Below are 25,673 nucleotides of genomic sequence, written 5' to 3' on the forward strand. Positions count from 1 at the left end.
CACAAAATAGTCTTATTTATATACAATAAGATTGCCAAGAAAGAAAGAAATGTATTCACAAAAACTATAACAAATACTTAGCTGTAAATTTAATTAAGGAAGCAAAAGCCCTCTAAAATGAAAATTACAGAGTGCTGAAAGAAGGAAATAAGCATCACTCACATAAGGAAAGGAACTTCAAATATAGGAATTATAAAAAATAATAGATAAAGCAAATGTACAAAATGAATGAAATTCTCATGAAATACCTATAGTTTTCTTCACATAACTGGAAAAAAAATCCTCAACTTAATATGACAGCGGTGATCACCTTGGACAACCAGAAAAATCTAGCAAAAGAAATCAAAGTTGGGCATATGATAACACTTGATTTCAAGACACAAGGCACAACCATGGTAGCCCAGAAACTTTGGTGGTGTCCTTAAAACACAACAACCCTACAGAGAAGAACCCAGGAGCTTAGAAATAAGCCATTCATCTATATAGCATTGATTCTTATCTAAGGCTCCACAAACATAGACTGGAGAAAGAACAAACAGCTTCCCCAATAAATGGTGCTGAGAACACAGAAAAGCCAAGTGCAAATTAAACCTGACCCTTATCTCTCACCATGGACAATAAATAACTCAGAATGGATCAAGCCGTTGAGTGTAAGTGAAAGCAACCACGAGCCTACTAGACAAGAGCACAAGAGAACACTAGTCAGGCTATATTGTCATGTTTTCCTAAAACAAAAACAAAAGCAGACTAATGCAGTTACAGCAAAGTGTGAGGCTTCTCCACAGCCAAGTCAACAGCAAAGAAAAACAACAGCCAGACAGAAGGGAATACTCAGTAACAAATCACCTGAGCAGGGCTATCAGCTACTATCAGAGGAACTCAAACTGCAGCATCCAAATAATCAAACCTTAAAGCTATTCTAGATCCTTCTCAAAGGAAATAAAAAATGGTCAATAACAGTATGAAAAAAAAAAAACATGTTCAGTATCATTAACTATCAGGGAAATGTTAAACAAAACTACAATGATATATCATACCAAACTCATAATAGCTATTACTAGAAATTGATATGAGGATATGGTAAAATGGAAATGAGTACAGATATTGTGAACAAAATAAAGAAGTTACTCTGAAACTTTCAATTAGTTAGGCCTAGTAGTACAGGCCTATATAATGCTAGACACTTGGGAGACAAAGGCAGGAGAGTGGCAAATTCAAAGCCTGCTTAGGCCATAAAGTAAATTAAAGGCTAGCCTGAGCAACTTGGTAAAACTATGTCTTAAAATAACAATTGAAAGAGAACTGAGGATATACTAGCACACATAAAGCTCTGGGTTCAATTCCAGAGCACAAATACAGAAGACATATTGTCAAGGGTGATGTAGGAGGAAGGACACATGGCTTTAGAAGTCATGGAATCCAGCTCAGCAGTTAGGTTACAACTGCCAGGATGGGTGCGCCTCAGTGGAAGTCTGATTCCGAGGAGTACGTGTCCAGAGGATTTCATGCTATTATGGAGTTCTGCTCTGCCCGCTGCCCTCAAATTCCTCTTAATCTAAGAACTCTATGATAACTTTAAGGGGGCTTCCAGCTCCTCACTGGGCAGCATCTCTGGCACTCACAATAATAATGCCTGATCTCTCTCAGGCACTAACTGCTGGAGCAGATTAATGATTCTATCACCACCCTAGGAAAGAACTTAAGAGATGTAGGTCGTCAGCTATGACCACCATCCTTAGAAAGCATTTGGAAAAATAAATTCTATTAGTGAAGCTAGGTTGAGATGTTTTTGCTCGTGACTCTGATGTAGAAAATCTTAGGGAACAATTTGAAGTTCAGAAGGCACACTCTTAATTACTGTGCTAGAGACTCTTTCATGGTCAGGGAACAAGAACAATGGCAGCACTGGCTGACGTGTCTCACTGAGGCTGGACTGGTGATGATTGATTTCTTGTACCCATTGTTCCCCTCAGCTTCCTAATATGATTTAATAGAATTCCTTATGAGTAGATATGTATTCTGAGGATTTAAAATAGATATGACTGATTTTTATATAAAAGTTTAGATTTGTGATTCTTTTAAGATTCATGTAAGATTACTTTTAAAGATAGATAATAAAATAATTAATCCTTTCTTTGTAACTGTACATCGCTGCTTGCCAGTAAGAGAAACTGCTTGCTCACACTTTGTGAGATTATAACAAGTTGCTTAGTTATGAATGTACGCAGGTTCTTGGAAATAATTTGCTTTCTTTACCTGTACTATGTGATGTTATTTCTTGTAAAGGTATTGGGGAACACACTGGTTTTTTCATAGTCATTCACTAGAAAAAAACTAGAGCATAATCACATTGTAATGTTATACTCCTTAAAAGATTTGGCTGCACTATATAAGTCATGGGAGAAAGAATAAAGTTCTTCCATCCATCAACATGTATATATGTATACATGTATGTGTATGTATGGATATGTGTAGTTTGTGTGCAAGTATATTGGAACTTTGTTCCATCCATCAAATATGTATGCATGTACATAAGTAAAGCTTGTCTTGGTGTGCTAGCAAGCTCCATCCACCAATTGTGCCTGTCTGTCTGTCTGTCTGTATGCATATAAGTAAAATGCTAGGAGCCTGTTTGCTGAAGTGTTCCAGCCATTCATGTATTATATGTCTGTTTGTCTGTTTATATGTATACACACACGTTTGCATTTGTATATATAATGTTACTGGAATCTACCTTTTGCTTCACTCACTCAGTGTGTATGTAAATATATGTATGTGCATCAATTTTCTCTCTTTGGTTTCTTGCTGGCCCCGAGGAATTAACAGAGTTCAATAGGGTGTTTTGTTTTGTTTGTTATTGGTTTTTTTTTTTCTTTTGTTTGGTTTGGTTTCGTTTGCCACAGGAAATGCCAGTCCTGATAAAAATTACTGGTAGCCATAGGCAGCTGCCCTAGTCAGTACCTGGCCTGACCTCCATCAGCAGCTCTGGGCACTGCCTCTACTGGCTACTTGCCTCAGCTTACCCACTCTATGGTGCCAAAGCTGTTCTTTGGCAAGGTATGTAGAGCTATCTTATGATCTAGCTATCTCACAACAAATGGCAGGCTAAGTTACCCGTGGGGAAAAAGGAAAAGACTAGAAACATAAATTTAACATCTTTGGTGACACAACTCCAGAAGCCAAGAACCATAAAATGTTTAGCCATAAAATAAATGCTTGCACATTCAGGAAAGGGGCGAAAGAGTCAACAGGACAGATCTCTCTGGAGAGTGGAGAGCCTAAAGAAATAAATACAGGGAAAAAGTCAATTGGTAAAATCTGAGAAGGTCACCGGAGGAGGAAAAGATAGAAGTAATATATAGGTAGAGTTCACAAAACTTATAGATACTGTCAGCAATACCAACTAGAGACAGTTCACAGTTGAAGAGAAATAATAAACTTCTCAAAATGAAGGAATCTTATTTTGTAGATTTAGGAAAAATATATTGCTATAAAGTCTAGGCCAGGTGGGGCAGTGGTGGCTTACAACTCTAATCCCAGGATTTGGGAGCAGAGGCAGGAGGATCTCTGAGTTCTAGGCCAGCATAGAGAGTAGACGGGCAGGGCTACACAGAGAAACCCTGTCTCAAACACCAAAATAAGAAAAAACCACCAACAAAAGCAAAACAAAACAAAACAAAACCAGAAAGAAAGAGAGAGAGAAAGAGAGAGAGAGAGAGAGAGAGAGAGAGAATGAGGTTGGTCTAGACCAGTGAGAAGGTGAAGAAGCAGTTACAACATCTGTTTCCCAAACACCTCTAGCATTGTGTTTCCTCACGCATGTCCGACGTTACCCTCTGAAAAGGCCGAATATTGTACAGCCTTAATAACACTGCACCTGGGGGGAAAGTGACACTGGCCAGCTATAATGCCAGCGCTTCCTGTTTAGAGTCCAGAATCAACACTAGAAACACATTTACTGTGCCAATGGACCAGGCTTAATGTCCAATATCTTGGAGATTGACAGGGCTTGAGACAAGCTGTGCAGTCCTGAGGAGCCAGGAGCAATTTGTACAGGGCTATGTGCCTATTTAATTAGCACTATGTCTGGGTCCTTCTGATAAATCTTGAAGCCTTATTACATGTTTCTCCCATTTCAAACACTCTGGACTGACCTCAAAGCCACTTAGTTTCTAGACCCGTTCCCCCAGAATCTGAAGTGAAAGGACTCACAGAGTAGTTTTTAAATAAGCAAGTTTTCTAACATAAAGATATTCTGAAATATTGTCTGCTCAGCATTTATACAAAATTTTCTGCAGCTGGAGCTCCCTCTTAGTGCAGACACTAATCGCACTCCAAGTACAAGGACACCTTATCAACAAAGCTCTACTATGATGCCCAGGCCCCTGAAGTATCTAGATAAAACACAAACAAAAACGCTAAACTTTCTCACTGGACTTACATCACATAAATGGGATACTACTGTGGTCCCCTTGAGTTAGATAAATCATGAAATAAAAAATAATTTGATAGTTTTTGACTCATCTACCCTTTCAACAATCCTTTATTAGCTTGTGTATGCCAAACCTTTCCTAGGCACTTAACGATACAAAAATGGAAGAGCGAGCACTACATATGGCGTTAAAGGTCCTGTAGTCCAACAGCAAGTACAGCCATAGAAATAATCACAGTAACAAGCTCGGAGACACAGATAAATATACAAGTCGCCATGAGAGACAAGGACGAAGGAAAAGTACAGAAGAGTTCACAAAGGATGAAGATCTTTAGGAACTTAAACTTCCAGGAAAATAAAGAATATTAAAAACAATAACAAAAACCCAACAGGTTGTAAACACAGGAATTTTTTTTAAAATCTAACTGTAAGTGGCTACTGCTTGTAGTTTGTCAGAATGGTTTGTATGGGAATGACAGCATCTGACAAGTGGAGCTGCGGGGACTAATGCTCAGTCTTCTAAACAGTAGGTAGCATAAGCTTGTATGCGGTGTAGCTGAGAGCACTGCGACGAATGAGCTGGGTGGGCCACATGTGGACGGCACACTAGGGCAATGCTGAATAATACGTGTGGACAAGCAGCCACGGCAAGATCTGCAGTTCACTGAAGTATTAGCCATAGGTTGCACAGTTCTAATGGTAGTGGCTGAGGTAAAAGGCAGAGCTAAGAAAAAGTTCAAGTTTGATAGTGGGACTTGGGTTTGCCTTCAGTGATGGGGTAGATAGATGATGATGTTTTCCAAAAACTGAAATAAAAAATATGAAATACTTTTACAGAAATTTCATGTTTTCAACTTGCTATATTCATCATACATACAGGATATTAAGTTCAGGAAATCATGAATATCTAAATTATAAAGATGTCAGATGGCAAACTCAAGGCTGTCAAACCAATGGTTACTATTTTAAATACACATATAAGAAAGAAAGGAAGATGAAGGAAGAAGAAAAAAAAAAGAGAGAGCAGTGGGGAGAGCAGCCATAAAAGCAGGGAACTAAGTAAAGGAAGAACTAGTCAGCATGGCTCCCAACATGTCCACATCTGGAACCTACTAGATTCTGGAAACCTGCTGCCCTTTGTGCCCTACCAAAGTCCATCTGTCTGCCAGCAAGAATCTGATTTAAATGGAAGACGCATCATTTCCGTATGCCTTGAAAATAGTAACAGAATTCAATAATCATTTCTTTACCTTGTACTCAGAAACGGCTGGTCTGGGCTGCAGACACAAATGAAATCAATGTCTAGAAATAGTACCTTGGCTTGAGGATGCTGTGTCAGGCCAATGAAACAAAACTGGATGGATTTTTTTTTTCTTTTTAAGCTATGTAAGGTGACTAAAACTTTTCCTAGAAGAATTGAACCAATATAAATAGAAGCTAACCTCTAACAGCAGGAGTCCTGACTGGATGAATAGTCAACAGATTATAGAAACAGGAAAAAAAGAAACATTTGATTAACTAATCAAGTCCCATATTTTTACTTGTTGCTAAACTTACCTTTACACTACTTTCAATAGATTATATTTTATTTGAAAGTGATTAAACAGAAAAGACAGGGCTACAATTGGACGTCTCTCATCACCCTATGAAACTTCCAATGCTGGAAATGGGTAACATCTAATTGAGTTGTTCACCAAGGTACCACGGAACCCCCCCCCCCCAAACAACCCATGCTATTGCCAAAACTATTGGCTACTCTCCAAAACTAACAGTAAAGCCCTATTGCTAAAGATATGACTCATTTAACATGAAGATGTTAAGTAGGTGCCAAGCTAGACCCTTCATCCCTATGTACTACATGCATGGTACTAGATACCACTCTGCAAGGCAGGAGTAAGGTAAACACCAACCCCAAACCAAACTCTTCCATCTACAATGACTACAAGATATGCTAAGGCAACAGTGGCACAAAGCTTGTGGGAGTAACCAACCAATATCTGATTTATAGAAGACTCATTCCATGAGATGGACCTCATTCTGATACTGCTCAACAGGCCAAGAACCTGAAACCATACAGGCTAGGGACCTAGGAAAAAAACAAAGACTACTATTCTGCTAAAGCAATGTAGCCATATACTGACTATTACTGACATCCTACCACAGATCAGTCATCATCTATCAACTATCATCAAAAGAGCTTCCTCCTCTGGGTTGAAGAGATGGCTCAGCAGTAGAGAACACTAGCTACTCTTCCAAAGTACTGGTCAACTCACAGCTCCCAAATGACAGCTCATGGCTCTCTATGACTGCATGTCAAGGGGATCTGATATCCTCACACAGACATGCATGCAAGCAAATCACCAATGCTATAGAATTAAAATAAATAAATCATTAAAACATTTTGAAGTAGATGGGAACTAACTAGAGGCCCACAGCTAGATGCCATGCCGAGTGTGAGAGATCTTGGAACACTCAGTTTCCTTAAATGGGCTATCTTCATCAAATCCCTCGTTCTTCTAAACACAGCAGGACATATGAACTGAGAGAACTGTGGCAGCATTCACAGCCTGTGCAAGATGGGGCCCAGAGCTGAGAGAAGGACCAGACACATGCTCATCCTCATCCCTAGTCCAGAAGCCATCGTCAACTGATCCTTACTCACTAGGGAAACAAAGAGTTCTCCCCAACAGCCTCACTGGAGATGTAAGCCAGTCTTCTTCTTTTTTCCTCTTTCTTCCTTCTCTCTCTTTCTTTCTTCCTTCCTTTCTTTCTTTCTTTCTTTCTTTCTTTCTTTCTTTCTTTCTTTCTTTCTTTCTTTCTTTCTTTCTTTCTTTCTTTCTTCCTTCCTTCCTTCCTTCCTTCCTTCCTTCCTTCCCTTTCTCTCTCTCTCTCTCTCTCTCTCTCTCTCTCTCTCTCTCTCTCTCTCTCTCTCTCTCTCTCTCTCTCTCTCTCTCTCTCTCTTTGACAAGGTTTCTCTGTGTAGCCCTGGCTGTCCTAGAACTCACTCTGTGGACCAGGCTGACCTCAAACTCAGAAAATACTACTGCCTCTGCCTCCCAAGTGCTGGGATTAAAGGTGTGCACCACCACTGCCTGGCAATATAAGCCATTCTTAAAGGCAAGCCCCATGCTCAGCAGCAGATGGCCAACATAAACTTAATGGCAAATGGCATCATTTGTGGTCCTTTGTCACGGTATTTATTGCTTTACTGTGCCTTGCCCTTATAGACCCCTTTTGTATATATCAGGGCTTCCAGTTTTGTGTTTTTATGCAATTCCTGTGTGTGCTAATGCGTGTCTCTCTGTCTATATGTGTTTCTCATGCTTTTTCTGTTTTCTTTGGCTCTTTTTCTTCTGTTTGTTTGCTTTGGCTTTATCTTATTTTAGTTTTTTACTATTCTCTAGATACCTGATCATTTTATAAGGAGAGAAAGAAAGGGCGTAGTTTAGAATGTGAGGGGAGGTGAGGAAGATCTCAGCAGAGTTGGGGAAGGGAAACCATAATCAGAATATACTTTAATATAAAATTTTTCAATAAAAAGTAATAAATAAAAATGAAAGTGATTGTTTCAGTTATTCTTTCAACAGTAAATATTCTATTTTAAGAATAAAAAGCAATTAATTAGCATATTTAAGTTACATGTGTACATTGAGGAATTTAAGGTTAGTACCAAGTTGACTTGAGATGCCTATGAGAAAATGGGTAAAGAGACGTGTCAGTAGTTCAGAGAAGAGAGTTGAAACTGAACGTTGAAGTTACTGAGGCATGGTAAATATATTCCATTAGAATGAAGTTCACAGAGGTTACTGGATCTTGAAATTCTATTAAAATGAAACAAAGGTACAATCTCTCGTGAAAAGAAAAGGGCAGAGCTACAAGAGCTAGACTGTCTCCACTTCTTGATAAGTCAGAAAGCAGATGACAGAATGGTGACTGCTGAATCAGCAGAGAAAGGGGGATTTATTGTTGTCTGGAAGACAACAAGGCTAAGGAGCCAGGTGAGGCCTCCCTAGCCTTAACTCCAGGATTATGAGTTTCAGACATTAGTCTGGAAAAACTAAAACCTACATATTCCCAGTCAGCTTTTCTTTTTCTTGTTCTTATTCAACATGAGAAAAGTACACAAAGGAAACAATGGTAGTTGAGGGAGCAACAGATAATATTTAAAATCTCTTACTTATGTTTTAAGAACCATGTAGGGAATGGGACTACTACAGAAAAAGAAAATCATTTTTATAAAAAAGAGTAAAAATCAATGAATAATGTTCTTAGCTATTGGAGACACATGACTTTGAAAAAGTTCAACACAAAAATAAAAGAGATTCCAGAAGCATTCTCAAAAACATACAACAAAAAGACACAAAGGAGCTGGGACATCGCTCAGTGGATATGATGCTTTGTGGGCAGAATGCGGGCGCAAGCACTGCCTGGGTTCAGATGTCCAGCATGGAGGTAAAAAGCCAGGTACAGCAGCTTGCCTGTATGCCCAGTGCTGGGGATGCAGAAAAGGGAGATTATTAGAGCTTGCTAGCCAGGTACTCTGTATTCTGTCCAATTAGTGAGCTTCAGGCCAAGCCAAAGATTCAGCGTCAAAAAATAAGGTAGAGAAGCCATTGAGGAAGGCATCTAATATCAACTCCTGTCCCCCACTCCCTGCCCCTCACCACACACAGAGCATATACATAACAGAGAGATATTATTAGGAGTCCATGCCCTTTCTGTTCTACCTCGGGACATATTGTCTTTACAATATGACACAGAAACAAAAAATATTTTGTAAAGTAGAAGTTAGATAAAAATTCAGTCTACAAGGTATACTTTCTGACCAAGTGGTTTCAGGAGGGGAAAAGGCATGAAGAAATTTAAAAAGGAGAAAATCATCACATATAATGAAGGAGTACCCTCAGAGCCATCCTTAAGTCCACTGGCTGTGCTATTTTCTCTGACATATCTGACAATAGGTATTTCCTTTTCAAGAAAAAAAAAAGGCAAAAGCAAAAGGCTATTAAATTTCTAGGTCCAGGTCACTCATTTCTGCAGGGAAGTGGAAGACCTTACCTTCTGCCAATCACCACTGGCTCTGTTCTGTTAGGGCCACACCATTCCTGATCCAGTCACTACAGCCAGAGTACCATCCTATTGTAAATGGTTTTCACTTAGACTGTAAGACAGTCATCAACCACTGGACGTGGTGGCGCACGCCTTTAATCCCAGCACTTGGGAGGCAGAAGCAGGCGGATTTCTGACTTTGAGGCCAGCCTGGTCTACAGAGTGAGTTCCAGGACAGCCAGGGCTACACAGAGAAACCCTGTCTCGAAAAACCAAAAAGATAGTCATCAACCAAGGAAAAGCTTTCAAAAAGATGTTTTATCACTAAACAGTTATGGAAGAGTCATAGGAAACACACTTAATGTTCAGTAAAATATGAACATTTCAAAGTGTAAGAACTTGAAAGGATTTGCCATTAGGAAATTTCTTAAAGGTTCTACTGAAATGGGGATGGTGGGAAGACAACACATATCTAGAAAGAAAACAGCACCAAATCAATAGAGAAAGAGAGAAATATATTGATCCTTAAAAATGGCTCTATAGAAAAATGATGCTACTATGTATCTTTTAATAACTATTATGTTGTTTACACTTTAAACAAAAACTAACATATTATTAATAAATCATTTTAGAAAAGGTAAACTACACCATATTAAACTACAAAAGAATCAAAGTTACATTTCAATATTAGAAGACAAAAGATAAGTCATAAAACCAAATATGTTACAAACAGCTTCAGATATCTATATTTCAGATTCACAGTTACCTAGCAACTGAAGAGAGAAGAGGGATTACGACATTGCTGTTAGCTTTCCTGACTTCAACAACACGGGAAACTTGTAACTCTAAACTTTCTGAAGTTTATAGTTCTAAGACTTTGCTACTTAGACAAATTTAATTATATGCAAAATAAAGTACACCCTAGGCAAAATATCTATAAAAACAAAAGACAGATATAAAACTTACAAAAGTATAGCCCGTTAGGAAGAAACAATGAAAACAAAGTCCAGAGAATTCCACTACTGAATTAACACTCAAAAGATTAAAATGTTGTTCTTTTGCTTAGAGCAAGTTGAAACAAACTTGGAAATTATAGCTTTTCTAAGTTTTTTTCTTCCATAATTACCCAGTTATTCATTAGAGTATATGAGACCTCTACTGGAATTTTTGTACCACAGTTTCACAAATCGATTTAACTCTAAAAGCCTAGCTATACAATTTCTTTCATTAAAGTAATATATTTCTGATATTGATGTCTTTAAAATATCCTATAGTAAAATTAATATTTTTACACAGGAAAAGAAGGAACTATTTAGTCCCAGACAACTTGATAACATCTCTTTCAACTATAGTTATAATTATCATGTATGAAATTCCAAAGCAGAACTTGTCAAGATTTAACATTAGCATTAATTTATGTCATAATTGACGGTTACTATGAAGATAATGGCAAAGCATCCATTTCTCCAAAGACAGCATGGAGAGAAAGGGGATTTCTTCTTAATTACTACTAATCTGCTCACTTTTAATTAAACTGATTAGTAATTTATTATCCTTCCCTTTCCTGGATGGATATTATTATCACAAGGTTTCTCTAAAGTTACATTTGTGATTTTTAAGTTCTTCAATTTTGTAATATTTATATTGAAATGTTAATATTCAGTTGCAGTGTATTTTGAAAAATAAATGTGAAATTACAAGATCTGTATTTAGTTTCTACATCTCCAAGTGAATAACATTAACTGCAGCTTTCTGGAGAATGACTGGAAGCAAAAGTCTTTTCTGTCCCCCTAGCTTAGAAATCCCAGTAGTTATAATGAACATGCAGCTTCCAGTGACAACCTCTGCAGAGTACCCACCTCCTGCTAGCTGACTAAATAGCACAATGTGAAGCAATAGTTGCCTGTGCTCCTTTTTAAGATAAAAATTTTCGGACCTGCAAAATAGAAACTGTTTTAATTAGCAACTTTAAGCCTACTTAGTATCTGGTATTTTTTTGATCAAAGTTATTAATCAGCATAAAACTCTGACTAGCACCAATGATTTGACATTATGAAATGTTCATTACAAAACTTGGGAAAGGGCTGAATTCTCTAAAGAGTGAGGAGATGCAACAGTACTGGAAGGATGGAACTTTTTCTTCTGTAAAATACTAAGATTTGCAGCACACACAGACTTATGATCACCATCAATATGTGTTATATGAACTATATATAGCCGGTGAATAAGCACTTGTATTTAGGGAAGAATACCAAACTATCCTCAAGCAGTTGATTATCAATGAGAAGGCAAGAATGATTATTCAATATAATCTCTGTTAACATTTCCTGAGTGTAGTATCTACTAGAGAGATAAGCCCACATTTCTCTCTGAAATTTTGTGTGCTGAAACTATTCATGAATGAATGATGGACAATAAAACATAAAATGGCATATTTGATTCATAAGACTGGTTTCCAGTCTGCCTAACCTTAACCATATCTGACCATCACATGATCACCACATGACCATCACATGACCACCACATGACCATCCCATGACCATGCCAAGAGTACATTCCTCCTGCTAGCAGACATTATCAACTTGGCATAACTTCATTCCTTCTCACAGCACTCTTCACCGTCAGCCAGGCTGTTAGTCTGGTCCTTGTCTTACTCTTGCACGAGAAAGTGTAATATAATAAGGAAACAGGATGCATCCATTTGTTGAGTAGTGATACAAAATAAAATATGTTAATGAACAAAGATCAAATGCTATTTTTTCCACTCTCCTGAAGATAAAGAAATGTTCCTTGACACGGGGACTAAGCAGTTAAGAGCACTGGTACCTAGCATCCATATGGTTTACAACCATCTATAACTCTAATTTAAGGGAATATAATTCCCTTTTCTGGCTTTTGTAGGTGCCAGATATGCACATGGTGTATATACATACATGCAGGCAAAGCACATACACATAAAATAAAATAATGGTAAAAAGCGTGTGTCAGGCCTAGACATAAATCTATACCCAATGTCTTATTTTTCTGTAGTCTAATATAAAGACATACTAACGAGTTTTTTGTTACCTTCCACTCAAAAGAAAAATATTCTCTCAAAGAAGAGCTGGGCTATGAAAATGTGCAAGTTATTTAATATTAAATAACTCAATAAGTGAAAATTACCAAGTTCAAAACAGATAAGGTAGTCACTGTGCATACCTTAACAAGTTTCAACAGTTCATAGAGATCTTCAACCTCGTCACCTTCACATTGCGTATAAACTCTTCCTGTCTCCAAGCTCCTTCCTCTGATGGCTCTGCGATACAGGGGCAGCGCCATTGCTTCAGCATACAAGTCAATGGCATGGTGACCCACTGTCTGATACATATAGCTATCCAGTTCATCTGACTCCACTGCAACAGGTAAAGGAAAATTAATTATCAAGACAGAGTAAAACAAATAGACCATAGGAAGTAGCTTTTACTACTTGAAGAATAGTCAACACTAACCTTAAGAATTTAACCATATCTCTCTGCTTTTATAAGTGAAATAATATATAAGCACTGCACATTTGTCCATAGATAAATTTTAATAAGTTCAGCTTTAATAATATATGTTTCTAATTATCAACAATACATTTATAGCATTAAAATTATATACAACATCTAAAAATAAGTGTAATATATCCAATAAACGTTTAATTAGTTTATTCAGTTAGATGTTGTATTACATATCATTCAGGTTATTCAAAAGTCATCTAGACTTTTAATAAAAAATGTTCTTAAATAAATATCTGCTTAGTAAATGATACACACTTGTCAGAAAAATTAGATATAATTGATATGTCCTATAATCAATACATCAACAAAGCATATACATGTAACTTCAATATTTACTAGAACAGTTACAAATATGTTTGGAAACATGATAACTGAATCTAATAAATGATACAATCATCAATTATATCTCAATATTCCACACATATTATAGGTAAAGCATTCATTACAGAATTGTTTATAAAAAGAACTATGTAATAGTCATATAATAAAATGGCATACATTTTCCAATGTGTGCTCTCCAGAATATGAATCCTATAGCACATTAATATTTAAAAGAGGGGATAAAAGATTGTATGTCAAATAAGTTTTAAAAGTATGTAGGTAAATAATTTTAAATACATGACTCTGTTGAAATTTTTTGTAGACTAATATGCTTTCAGTTCCTCCAATAAGAGGACAAAGTATGACTTACCTCTTCAAATGATCTTTACACCATTTTCATTTCATATAGAGAAGATAGAGGAGAAATTATACGGAGACTACTATTTAGTGCCATTGAGCGTGTTGAGAGTTTGTTAAGTTACAAAATAATAGACTACAAAATGTATGTTCTCAAATGTGGAAGCATTCAATCAAAGGGAATAAATAGCATTGTAAATGTCTTTCAACAATCATACGCCACCTTAGTTTGGCTCATCACAGTTCTGACCCCCACCTCTGTGTGGCTTCCCACTAAACAATACTCTCATCATTATTCTAAGTCTACTCCTCATGCCAGTATGAAACAGAGACTTAGTCAAACCACCCTAAAAACTTTTCACTCTTCCTTCCTACCAAGTTAGAGTGAGTATTTAATGAATTTTCACTAAAGGATATTGGTCAAATAAATTTATTCAAAGAAACTTGAGCTTCATAGCAAGAAACATCCTGAAATTAATACAACTACAAAACAGTATAATGGCTTTAAAACCTGATATATTTTCATTAGGGCTCCATGGAGTCCTTACCGCAATATAACTTCATTAGTGGAAGCTATACAGCAGCAACTGGTGTAAGAGCAAACAAAACCAAAAGGCTCCACGGTTGCCTAAAGCACTTCAATTAACATACCACAAAGCCCTACTGCAGACTTAAAGGGATGGCTCTGTACACTTTATGACAACTGCACATTATCTCATTGATGGGAATACATTCTTTCCCAGAGTACCTACTGAAAACCCATATTGTGAAATTCATGATATGCTGTGAATACATTACACCCAGCTTTGCTCGTCAATGGAGCCACGCATTCTTCCTCCGTGAGGCTCCTTTCAGTGCACTTAAAGGGGAAAAGCATTCAGTAACTGATTCAACAGTTCCAACATCCTGCTGACTCTAAACCATTATTACCCAGCCCTGTACATCTACTGATCCACACAATCTATTGTCTTCTAAACCAATTCCACAGTCAGAGGATAGTCCCAGATTGTTAATTCATAATATTCTATATGCATTTATTACTGAAGTTTTCTTACTAATAATATTCTAATAAATGCTCTCATTCTATTAATAAGTATAATTTAAAAGATATACTTGCTTTTTATTTTACTGTTCTGTCAGCAAAAGGAACACATTGGAGATTATACAATAATGATCTTGTCACAATAATCTAATATTGAAATTGAAAGCTGGTCGCAACTGATTCAAGAGAAGAAAATAACTTTATATATGCAGTACACATCCTGTGAACGTAAGTATTTTGATTTGCTTTGCTTTTGTGTGCTTGTTTTGTTTCATTTTCAGTACTGAGAATTCTCAAGTCAGATGAAGAGTCACTTGTCCATCTTGATGAAAGGGACAGACAAGGTCTCACCATTACAGCACATTAACTGATTATGCTTCTTTGCAATAAAAGCAACAGTAGCCCATTTCTCATATTTTAAGTTAGTACTAGAGTCTTTCTCAGAAACCCTTACTGCTAAACCCTAGCTTATCATCACCAAAGCCTAGAATAAAGCCCTAAAGTATAAATTTACCTACATGTTTTTATAAGCCCATTTCCTTTCTTCCTATAAAATACTGCCAATTTCCATCTTTCCACATCACTTTCAGAATTGTTCAAATATCCAACAGAAGTAAACTGGTTCATTCAAATGAGTTTAATACTCACTGGTCTATCAGTACACTGTGAGTGAATACCTACCACAGGTATGGAGCTTAAAGGGCTGAGGAGCACCCACAGGAAAGACTTAAGGCCTTTTCTCAAGAGGCTCATAAACTATGGGAGGGTGCAAGGGGAACACTTGCATGCTTCACTGCATCTAAGAGAGCTATGGACATCTTTTTAATAGTGGCATTCCTATATTGTAAATCAAGAACCAATGAAGCAGAGTTTTCTCTTCATTATTTCTTGCAAACCTGAAATAATGAAGTTGAGTTGCAACCATTTAGAAAATGATCAAAAAAAAATCATACACTTACCTTGGTTTTCATCTGGTCTTAGATTTGCTAATGCAACAATTTGATGCCCCTCAGCAATGCACTGCATCATGTTGTAACAGCTGTCCTTCCCACCACTGTAAAACAAGTCAGTAAGGGAAAAGGGTATGAGTGTCAGGCCTCTGACCACCAGTAAACACAGAATCACTGGACATCAAAATCAAACACATTTCTACTTGGCTTTTCAGAATCCATGAAGGATTGTTTCACAATTACTGCTCAATAAGACACATATTTGTAAGTAGGAAGAACACTGACCACATGAATCTGAAAGTCTAATGCTGCCACTTCTAGGAATTTATGAAATTACATGCATTAGCAACAATACAGAAGTTCTACATTAAGTATATTTGTTACAGTGGTTTTATATAAGATAAAAACTGCTGTGCACATCCCCATCAAAATGCCAACACAAATCTTCAAAGACATGGAAAGAGCAATTCTCAAATTCATCTGTAAAGGCAAAAAACCCAGAATAGTGAAAACAATTCTTAACAATAAAAGAACAGCTGGGGAAATCACCATCCCTGACCTCAAGCTTTACTACAGAGCAATAGTGATTAAAAACTTCATGGTTTGGTACAGAGACAGACATGTTGATCAATGGAATAGAATAAAGACCCAGAAATAAAACCACACACTTACTGTCACTTGATCTTTGACAAAGATGCCAAAAATATACAATGAAAAAAAGAAACCATCTTCAGTAAATGGTGTTGGTCTAACTGGCTGTCTGTGTGTAGAATGAAAATGTACCCATATTTGTCACCTTGTACAAAGCTGAAGTCTAAGTGGATCAAGGACCTCAACATAAAACCAGATACACTGAATTTAAAACAAGAACTTGTGGAGCCCACCTCTAATAGGAAGACAGGAAATTTGTGGGGTTGCCATCCCATAGTCACACCTCTGACCCATAATTGTTTCTGTCTGAAAGAATTACAGGGATGGAAATGGAGAGGAGCCTGGGGAGAAGAAGGTCCAATGACAGGCCCAAAGTGGGATCCAGCTCAAGGGGAGGTCCCAGGGCCTGACACTAGGACTGAGACTATGGAATGCTGACAAAAAGGGATCTATCATGACTGCTCTCCAAGGGACCCAACAAGCATCTGAAAGAGGCAGATGCAGTTATTTGCACCCAACCAATGGACAGAAGCAGCTGACCCTTGTTGTTGAGTTGGGGAAGGCTGAAAGAGGCTGAGGAGAAGGGTGATTCTGTAGGAGAACCAGCAGTCTTGGTTAATCTGGACCCCTGAGATCTTTCAAACACTGGACCACCAAAGAGACAGCATACACCAGCAGATAATGAGGCCCCCAACACACATACAGTAGAGGACTTCCAGGTCTATATTCATCCAAAGATGAAGCTCCTAACCCTCAAGAGACTGGAGGCCCCAGGGAGTTTAGAGGTCAGGAGAGGTGGAGGATGGGGGCATCCACATGGAGATGGAGTGCGTGGGGAGGAGGTTTGGGATGTGCAGCAGTTAGAGGTGGATGGAGATGGGCGGGGAATGGAATATGGTGTGTAAAAAATGAATTACAAGCCAGGCATGGTGGTGCACGCCTTTAATCCCAGGACTTGGGAGGCAGAGGCAGGTGGATTTCTGAGTTTGAGGCCATCCTGGTCTACAAAGTGAGTTCCAGGACAGCCATGGCTACACAGAGAAACCCTGTCTCGAAAAACCAAAAAAAAAAAAAAAAAAAAAACCAACCAATTAAAAAAAAATGAATTACAAATTAAATTAAATTTTTAAAAAGTGCTGTGCACATAATTAATTATCCAGAATGATATTCCAAACACTTATTTCATATATTCCTTAAATGAAAGTCCTTAATTTAAAAAAAAAAATCTAGGGGCTACAGAGATGTCTCAGTAGTTAAGATGTTCTTCCAGAGGACCAGTCCTCAATCCCAAGCACTCACATGGCAGTTTAGACCCATCTGTAACTCCAGTTCCAGGGTATCCAATACCTTCTTATAGCTTCCACAAGCAAGCAAATGGTATGCATATTCATGCATAAGTAAAACAGCTTTAAATCTGTTCTAACTACATGAAACCTAACTATTGGCTACCAACGCCCATCAAAGGATGATATTCAGATCTAAAAATCCAAATTCAAACTGTATAATAGACTGTGACAGACTTGATTCTAAATTCTATACAATGAAAATCCAAATGGTGACATATATCAATAGTCAAGCCTCAATATACTTAGTGTTTCAGCCATTGCTGTGCAGACAACTGCACTATAGGATTCCTTACAAGAAAGAGAATGCAAAGGGCAAAGGAGTGTATTAATGCAATCCCATCAAGACTCCAACTCAATTCTTCATAGAGTTAGAAAGAACAATTTTCAATTCATTTGGAATAACTAAAAACCCAGGATAGTGAAAACTATTCTCAACAATAAAAAAACTTCTTGGGGAATCATAATCCCTGACCTCAAGCTGTACTACAGAGCAATAGTGATAAAAACTGTATGGTATTGGTACAGAGACAGACGGGTAGATCAACAGAATAGAACTGAAGACGCAGAAATGAACCCACACACCTATGGTCACTTGATCATTGACAAAGAAGCTAAAACCATCCAGTGGGAGGGTGGGAGGGAAAGACAGCATTTTCAATGAATGGTGCTGGTTCAACTGGAGGTCAGCATGTAGAAGAATGCAAATTGATCTGTTCTTATCGTCTTATACAAAGCTCAAGTCAAAGTGGATCAAGGACCTCCACATAAAACCAGATACACTGAAACTAAAGAAGAGAAAGTGGGGTTAAGCCTTGAACACACACAGGGGAAAAGTTCCTGAACAGAATACCAATGGCTTATGCTCTGAAAACAATAGACAAATAGGACCTCATAAAATTGCAATGTTCTTGTAAGACAAAGTACACTGTCAATAAGACAAAACAGCAACCAATAGATTGGGGAAAGATCATTACCAATAGAGGGCTAATATCCAATATGTACAAAGAACTCAAGAAATTAAACTCCAGAAAACCAAATAACCCTATTAAAAATGGGTTACAGAGCTAAACAAAGAATTCTCTCCTGAGAAATACCAAATGGCTGAGAAGCACCTAAAGAAATGTTCAACATCCTTAGTTATCAGGGAAATGCAAATCAAAATAACCCTGAAATTCCACCTCACATCAGTCAGAATGGCTTAGATCAAAAACTCAGATGATAGCAGATGCTGGCAAGGATGTGGAGAAAGAGGAACACTCTTCCATTGCTGGTAGGATTGCAAGCTGGTACAACCACTCTGGAAATCAGTCTGGCAGTGCCTCACAAAATTTGACATAATGCTATCTGAGGACCCAGCTATACCACTCCTGGGCATATACCCAGAAGATGCTCCAACATATAACAAGGACACATGCTGCACTATGTTCATGGCAGATTTATTTACAATAGCTAGAAGGTGGAAAAGAACTGAGATGTCCTTCAAAAGAGGAATGGGCCGGGGTGGTGGTGCACGCCTTTAATCCCAGCACTCAGGAGGCAGAGGCAGGCGGATTTCTGAGTTTGAGGCCAGCCTGGTCTATAAAGTGAGTTCCAGGACAGCCAGGGCTACACAGAGAAACCCTGTCTCAAAAAAAAAAAAAAAAAGAGGGGATGGATACGGAAAATGTGGTACATTTACACAATGGAGTACTACTCAGCTATTAAAAACCATCACTTCATGAAATTCTTAGGCAAATGGATGGAACTAGAAAAATATTATCCTGAGTGAGGTAACTCAGTCACAAAAAAAAAAAAAAAAAAAAAAAAAATACATGGTATTCACTTACTGATAAGTGGATATTAGCCCAAAAGCTTCAACTACCCAAGATACAATCACAGACCACATCAAGCTCAAGAAGAAGGAAGAGAAAAGTGTAGATGCTTGTTCAGTCCTTCATAGAAGGGGGAAAAAGTACTCACCGGAGCAAATACAGAGACAAAATGTGGAGCAAAGACTGAAGGAAAGGCCATTCAGACTGCCTCACCTTGGGATCCATCCCATATACAGTCTCCAAACCCAGACACTATTGTGGATGCCAAGAAGTGCTTACTGACAGGAGACTGATATAGCTGTCTCCTGAGAGGTTCTGCCAGAACCTGACAAATACAGAGGTTGATGCTCGCAGCCAACCACTGGACTGAGCACTGGGTCCCCAATGGTGGGGTTAGGGAAAGGACTGAAGGAGCTGAAAGGGTTTGCAAACCCATAGGAAGTACAACAACATCAATCAACCAGACAACCCCCAACCCCCAAAACTCCCAGGGAGTAAACCACCAACCAAAAAGTACACATGGAGAGACCCATGGCTCCAGTTGCAAATGTAGCAAAGGATGGCCTTGTTGGGCATCAATGGGAGGAGTAGCCCTTAGTCCTGTGAAGGCTTGATGTTCCAGTGTAGGAGATTGTCAGGGTGGGGAGGCGGGAGTAGGTGGGTGGGTGGGTGGGTGGGGGAGTGCCCTCAGAGAAGCAGGGGAAGGTGGAATGGGATTACATTTGAAATGTAAATAAAGAAAATATCCAATAAAAGAAAAAAAGAAAGAAAGCTCTGTTAAAATAGTTTTACAAGATCAGGTGTACTGGCTAGTTTTGTGTCAACTTGACACAGCTGGAGTTATCACAGAGAAAGGAGCTTCAGTTGAGGAAATGCCTCCATGAGATCCAGCTGTAAGGCATTTTCTCAATTAGTGATTAAAGGGGGAAAGGCCCCTTGTGTGTGGGACCATCTCTGGGCTGATAGTCTTGGGTTCTATAAGAGAGCAGGCTGAGCAAGCCAGGGGAAGCAAGCCAGTAAAGAACATCCGTCAATGGCCTCTGCATCAGCTCCTGCTTTCTGGCCTGCTTGAGTTCCAGTCCTGACTTCCTTGGTGATGAACAGCAGTATGGAAATGTAAGCTGAATAAACCCTTTCCTCCCCAACTTGTTTCTTGGTCATGACGTTTGTGCAGGAATAGAAACCCTGACTAAGACAGTCAGGTAAATAAATAAATAAATAAATAAATAAATCCCAGGCCTCATCTTTTCAGATATGCGCCAAAGTAGGTCTTCATAACTTTCTCTATTGGATCCTATTACTATGTTCCCCCCAAAACAAATAAACAAATGCTCTAGAAATACGTTAGAGATTCAAGGGTGAACATCCATAATCACCTCCTAACTTTATGGTTTAAAATATGTCAACTCTTTAAATATCCTTTCAAAGTATTTCTCAAGCTGTGTTCTACAGAACACAGAGTACTCAAAGAACAAAAAGCATTCAGGAACAAAGAATTTTTTACTGTTAATTATTATGATGATGTTATTCATTTCCTTTGCATCCTGATGCCACCTCTCCTCGCTCCTCTCCTATGAGTACCTCCCTCTCATGTAGCTCCATCCACCATACCACCCCTTCTTTGCAGAAAAGGGGAGGCCTCCTAAGGACCAACCAGCCTTGGCATATCAAGTTGCAATAAGATTAGGTGCTTCTTCTTGAGACTAGACAATGCAGCCCAGATCGGGCAGAAGATTCCAAAGGCAGACAATGCAATCACAATATATTTGGGTTTCTATGCTTCAGAATAAATTTAAAATAGCCTGCCTAGATAATCTACAAGCTTCCATTCAACAGGACATCTTTTTTTTTTTTTTTTTTTTTGAGTTTTTTTTAGTCTTTGACTTAGTGATATAAAAGAATGTGTTTCATTTTGTCCTGGAAATACATTCATACCCTATCAACTGTTGTACACACAAATTCAAATACATGCATGTGGGTACACAATGCACACAGATTTATCAAACTGAAGCTTAAATATATGGCCATGTTATACACAATCATACACAGTACATGTATATTTATTTTGTGCATTCTTATTTCCTAATATACAGCTTTTAATTGTATAATTTCTCAAACAGCACCTCTAAATTCCTATCCACTGAGTGTTTTGAGGAACACACTCCACTGAGACTTTCTTCTCTCCAGTTTCACATGTTTTACTACCCTGCTGAGCTTCGGTAAACTAAGTTCCATGGCTGCCTTCCTGGCTCACATTTAATTTTTATCTCTCTTCACCAAATAATCGTGATGGTTAAAGTTTTATTCCCTTTATGTGTAAAATTTATTAAATTATGGTGGGTTTTCATTTCCTTAAAATGGCACAGAATCAACAGATCTGGCATTTTCCTGCCACTAGAGAAACTGGCTTACCTAGACTGTCACCCACTGTCAACTAGCATCAGTTACCTAGGGCATTAACAACAAATGTGTACGTGTGCTTCACTAGGCTAACAAAAAGAGACTGTAGCAATAAAGTGGAATTCACACTTTTTTGAGGTCTAAATCTCAAGAAACAATACACTTAAGGGTCTTAAACTAATATTGCTATGCCCCTTATCACTGCCAGGCACTGAAACAGATCAAGGATAGCTCTGCTTATCAGCTATAGTATCTGGGCTTTTAAGTAAGTTACTAGATTTCAAACTACTTTTGGAATATGACTTGGGTTGCCCAGGGTCAGTAAGGCAAATTTGTATCCAACGCACTCCAGAGCATCTAGAAAAACCTAGCTTATTTTCAACTCAACCAGGAGGAAATACATCTGTCAGTAGCTTGAGTTCCAACGGAGGTGTCTGACAACATAGGAGCAAAGCAATCTCAAACCATCTAGGGGATCCTACAGCTCTCCCGGCAAGCCAGAGATGTGAGAAGAGAGTGAGGTTGCAATCCTCCTTCCTGGAAAGGATCAAGACTGAGGAGAATTATAGAGGACAAAAACTGCTAACAAGTAAGTGAAGTTAACAGCGGCTCTCAAAGTTCAGAGCAAATAAAAGTCCAACAGGCGTGGTGACCATGCGCCCACGGAGGAGGAGGAGGACCCAGGAATTAGTGCTGTTTAGCTTTGCCAAGCTGCCAGAGAGGAGGCGCGTGGGGCCAGGGAGCCCGAGCAGATCGCCCCGCCTCTTCCGGTGGCCGTGGCGCCGGCCGGCCCACGCGGCGCCCCAAGAAGTGGCTCCGGATGTTTCTACAGTGGCCGCGTCAGGATATAGCCTTGCCCAAGAGTAAAGCGATGGCCCCAGTCCTCATTACCTGATCAGGGCCGCGACCCTCATTCTGGGCGCAGTGTGCGTGCGTACGTGCGTGCGTGCGGTAACCACAGACGCCAGGCCCGGGATCCCGCGGCGACTGGACCTACACGCGCGGTCCTCGACCTGGTGTCTGCTGCGCTGCCTGCCCTCGACCATGCCTACTGCCCCTTCAGCACCTTGCTGAACACCCGGGTGTAGAGGCTAGGTAGTCTCAGCATCTGTTCCCTGATACATGGATATATGGCTCAGAATTTACAAAAAGAAAAAAGTTTAGGCACAGCCTAACCACCTAAGTAAGGGCAGTGAAGCTGCCAAGGGAAGGGCATGGTCCTTGGTAAACCGCTTGAGGGTGCTGGGATTGTCTGGGTAGTAAATTCAAAGTCACAAGTTCTAAGATTTGAAACACTACCTTGGAAAGGGGATTTAGTCTCTCTCCTCTCTTCGTCAACTACAAGAAAGAAATCTTTTCGCCCTTCCTACCCCCCCTCCAAAAAAAAAAACCCACTAACCCCTGATCACTTTTAACTTCGAGGTTTGCATCTCTGCCCATTGAACCAGTGAGGCTACATGACCTCCGCCTCCTATACTGTGTTTTTGCATTTTCCCAATACAGAAACTGAAAAACTTGCACTCCAGAAAGCAAAACGAAAATCTAATTTAAAATACGTTTGCCAGTACTTAGTTATTTGAATGTACTAAGCACTCTTTGGAGCTCCTGGGATCAACTGGTGTACGATATAGACCACCATGCCTACCTACATCCATGAACAAGGAGTTTGTGTAGAGGTGTAGGAAGAAGAGAATTTAAAAAGAGAATTGTATGTTAAAGTGAAAAATACTGTACCAAAAGAGAGAGAAAGAGAGAGACAGAAAAAAAATGCAGAAATAGAGGGTACACGTGGCATTATTGGTGAGTTAAACTAACTTAAACATATACATCTTTGAATATTATTCATATGTAAAGAATGTATATATATATATATATATATATATATATATATATATTTTTTTTTTTTTTTTTTTTTGAGACAGGTTTTCTATGTGTAGCCCTGGCTGTCCTGGAACTCACTCTGTAGACCAGGCTGGCCTAGAACTCAGAAATCCACTTGCCTCTGCCTCCTGAGTGCTGGGATTAAAGGTGTGCGCCACCACTGCCTATGTATATACACATTATATACATGTAATACATATATATATATATATATATATATATATATATATGTGTGTGTGTGTGTGTGTATATGTGTGTGTGTGTGTATATATATATATATATATATATATATATGTATATATATACATATATATATCTCCAGTGAATGCCCAAACTCCCAAAATCCGTCTTCCCAATGTATCCATGTTGAATAAATCTCCCTTTCTGATTTCTACTTTCACCTGGCTTTTTTTTTTCCAGCCTGCTGGTTCTGGCCATATTTATTTCATACATGTGGGATACACTGTCACTGCCTTTAGACACAGCCTTAGACAGCATTGGATGCCCACTACAGATGGTTGTGAGCCACCATGTGGTTGCTGGGAATTGAACTCAGGACCTCTGGAAGAGCAGTCAGTGCTCTTTACCGCTAAGCCATCTCTCCAGCCCTTCACCTGGCTTTTAAAATTGTATTTTAATTAAAGACTGCTGGCAGGACATGAATTGGGCACAGGTTTTGAACTGAAGGTTTGATGACAAAAGAACAGGTAACTGGAGAAGAGTAACCAGAATGCATGATGGAAGATGAAGTCTGGGTGGTGGAGAGAGAAGATCATCCAAGGTGGTGTAGGCCATCTCAGACTTTATAGCACAGGTATGGTTGAAGGTTTTATAAGGACAACAGGTTCTTATAACACTGCAATGTTGAAAACATCTATTAGGGAAGAAATCTATTTTAATGTTCCAGGAGAGATGATGTGATGTGATCTAAAAACAAGATGATGGATTTGGCAAAACATGAAAAGAATTAGTATTTTTAAAACAGTCAATATAGTTGAATAGACAGATATGGGTTACTAAAGAAAGCCATGAGAAATGAGAACAATATCATGAACTAAAGGTAGGATGTGTGAGACACCTCACATTGTGTGGGATACACATTAGCAATCCGTCTTGCCATACTACAAGTGCTTTCAATGGCTCCAAATAGTTGGTATGCGTCATCATGGCATTGATAATTTGCTATGAGTATCAGTATTATAATCGTGTGTGCAAAAAATAATCTGTGATTATAATTATTTACCAAATCAATTAAGTATTTGAGATGTTGGTGTCTGGTTAGAGATAAAGCATTCAAATTATACATTATGAATCATATGCTTTTCAGCCTATGAAATTTTGAAAGTAACAATTTATGTAATACATATGACAAGATCATTGGGAGTTGAGTCCATTGAACTGATGGGTAGTTAGAGTAGTATAGGACTTGAAAGATAAGGACAGGAGAAACAGATACATCTTCAAACAAAGATATGAGAGGTTAGCCTTACTGGTGGAGAGGTTATGTTGGTCAGAGAGGAAGACAAATTGGACAGTCAGGGTGATGCCCAGTTATCTAGAATCAGGAAATGCCACTCGAAGTAATAGCAATGACAGGAAAGTTAGTCTAGCTGTTTATCATCAATTTTAGAAAGCTGTGTAGATTATCAGTAATTAACATGTGGACTATTTTGATAAAATAAGCATCAAGTGCCTCAAAGACTCATTTTTTTAAAAATTTTCTACCATTTAAAATTGTTTTTCCTTGCCACATTTCAAGAGAGGGTGAGAAAAGAACTTGCTCTCCCTACAGCTGCATATTAAGAATTACATTTTGTTTCTCTGTGTTTAGCCTCATGCTAAGATAATCTCATCAAAGATACTTATTATAATGTGTATATACTGGGGCTTATCT

The 25,673-nt window shown here is 38.5% G+C and overlaps 1 protein-coding gene across 5 annotated transcripts in view; it reads right to left on the reverse strand.

Moving 5' to 3' along the window:
* The window catches only part of Dph6 (diphthamine biosynthesis 6), a 138,631-nt gene extending 115,626 nt beyond the window's left edge, over positions 1 to 23,005 (reverse strand). For 3 of the 5 annotated variants that reach the window (NM_001356439.1, NM_025675.5, NM_001356438.1), the window contains exons 1-3: positions 22,790 to 22,923; positions 15,700 to 15,794; positions 12,680 to 12,873 (exon numbers count right to left, since the gene is read on the reverse strand). In NM_001356439.1, the coding sequence (NP_001343368.1) occupies positions 12,680 to 12,873; positions 15,700 to 15,794; positions 22,790 to 22,812 (312 nt within the window). In that variant the 5' untranslated portion in view covers positions 22,813 to 22,923. Of the gene's footprint in view, positions 1 to 12,679; positions 12,874 to 15,699; positions 15,795 to 22,789 lie in introns of all 5 variants that reach the window. The other 2 variants (XR_866334.3, XM_006500019.4) reach the window with 2 other exon arrangements.
* Between the last annotated feature and the right edge of the window lie 2,668 nt (positions 23,006 to 25,673).

Source organism: Mus musculus, chromosome 2 (assembly GCF_000001635.26).
Source record: "Mus musculus strain C57BL/6J chromosome 2, GRCm38.p6 C57BL/6J".
NCBI lineage: Eukaryota > Metazoa > Chordata > Mammalia > Rodentia > Muridae > Mus > Mus musculus.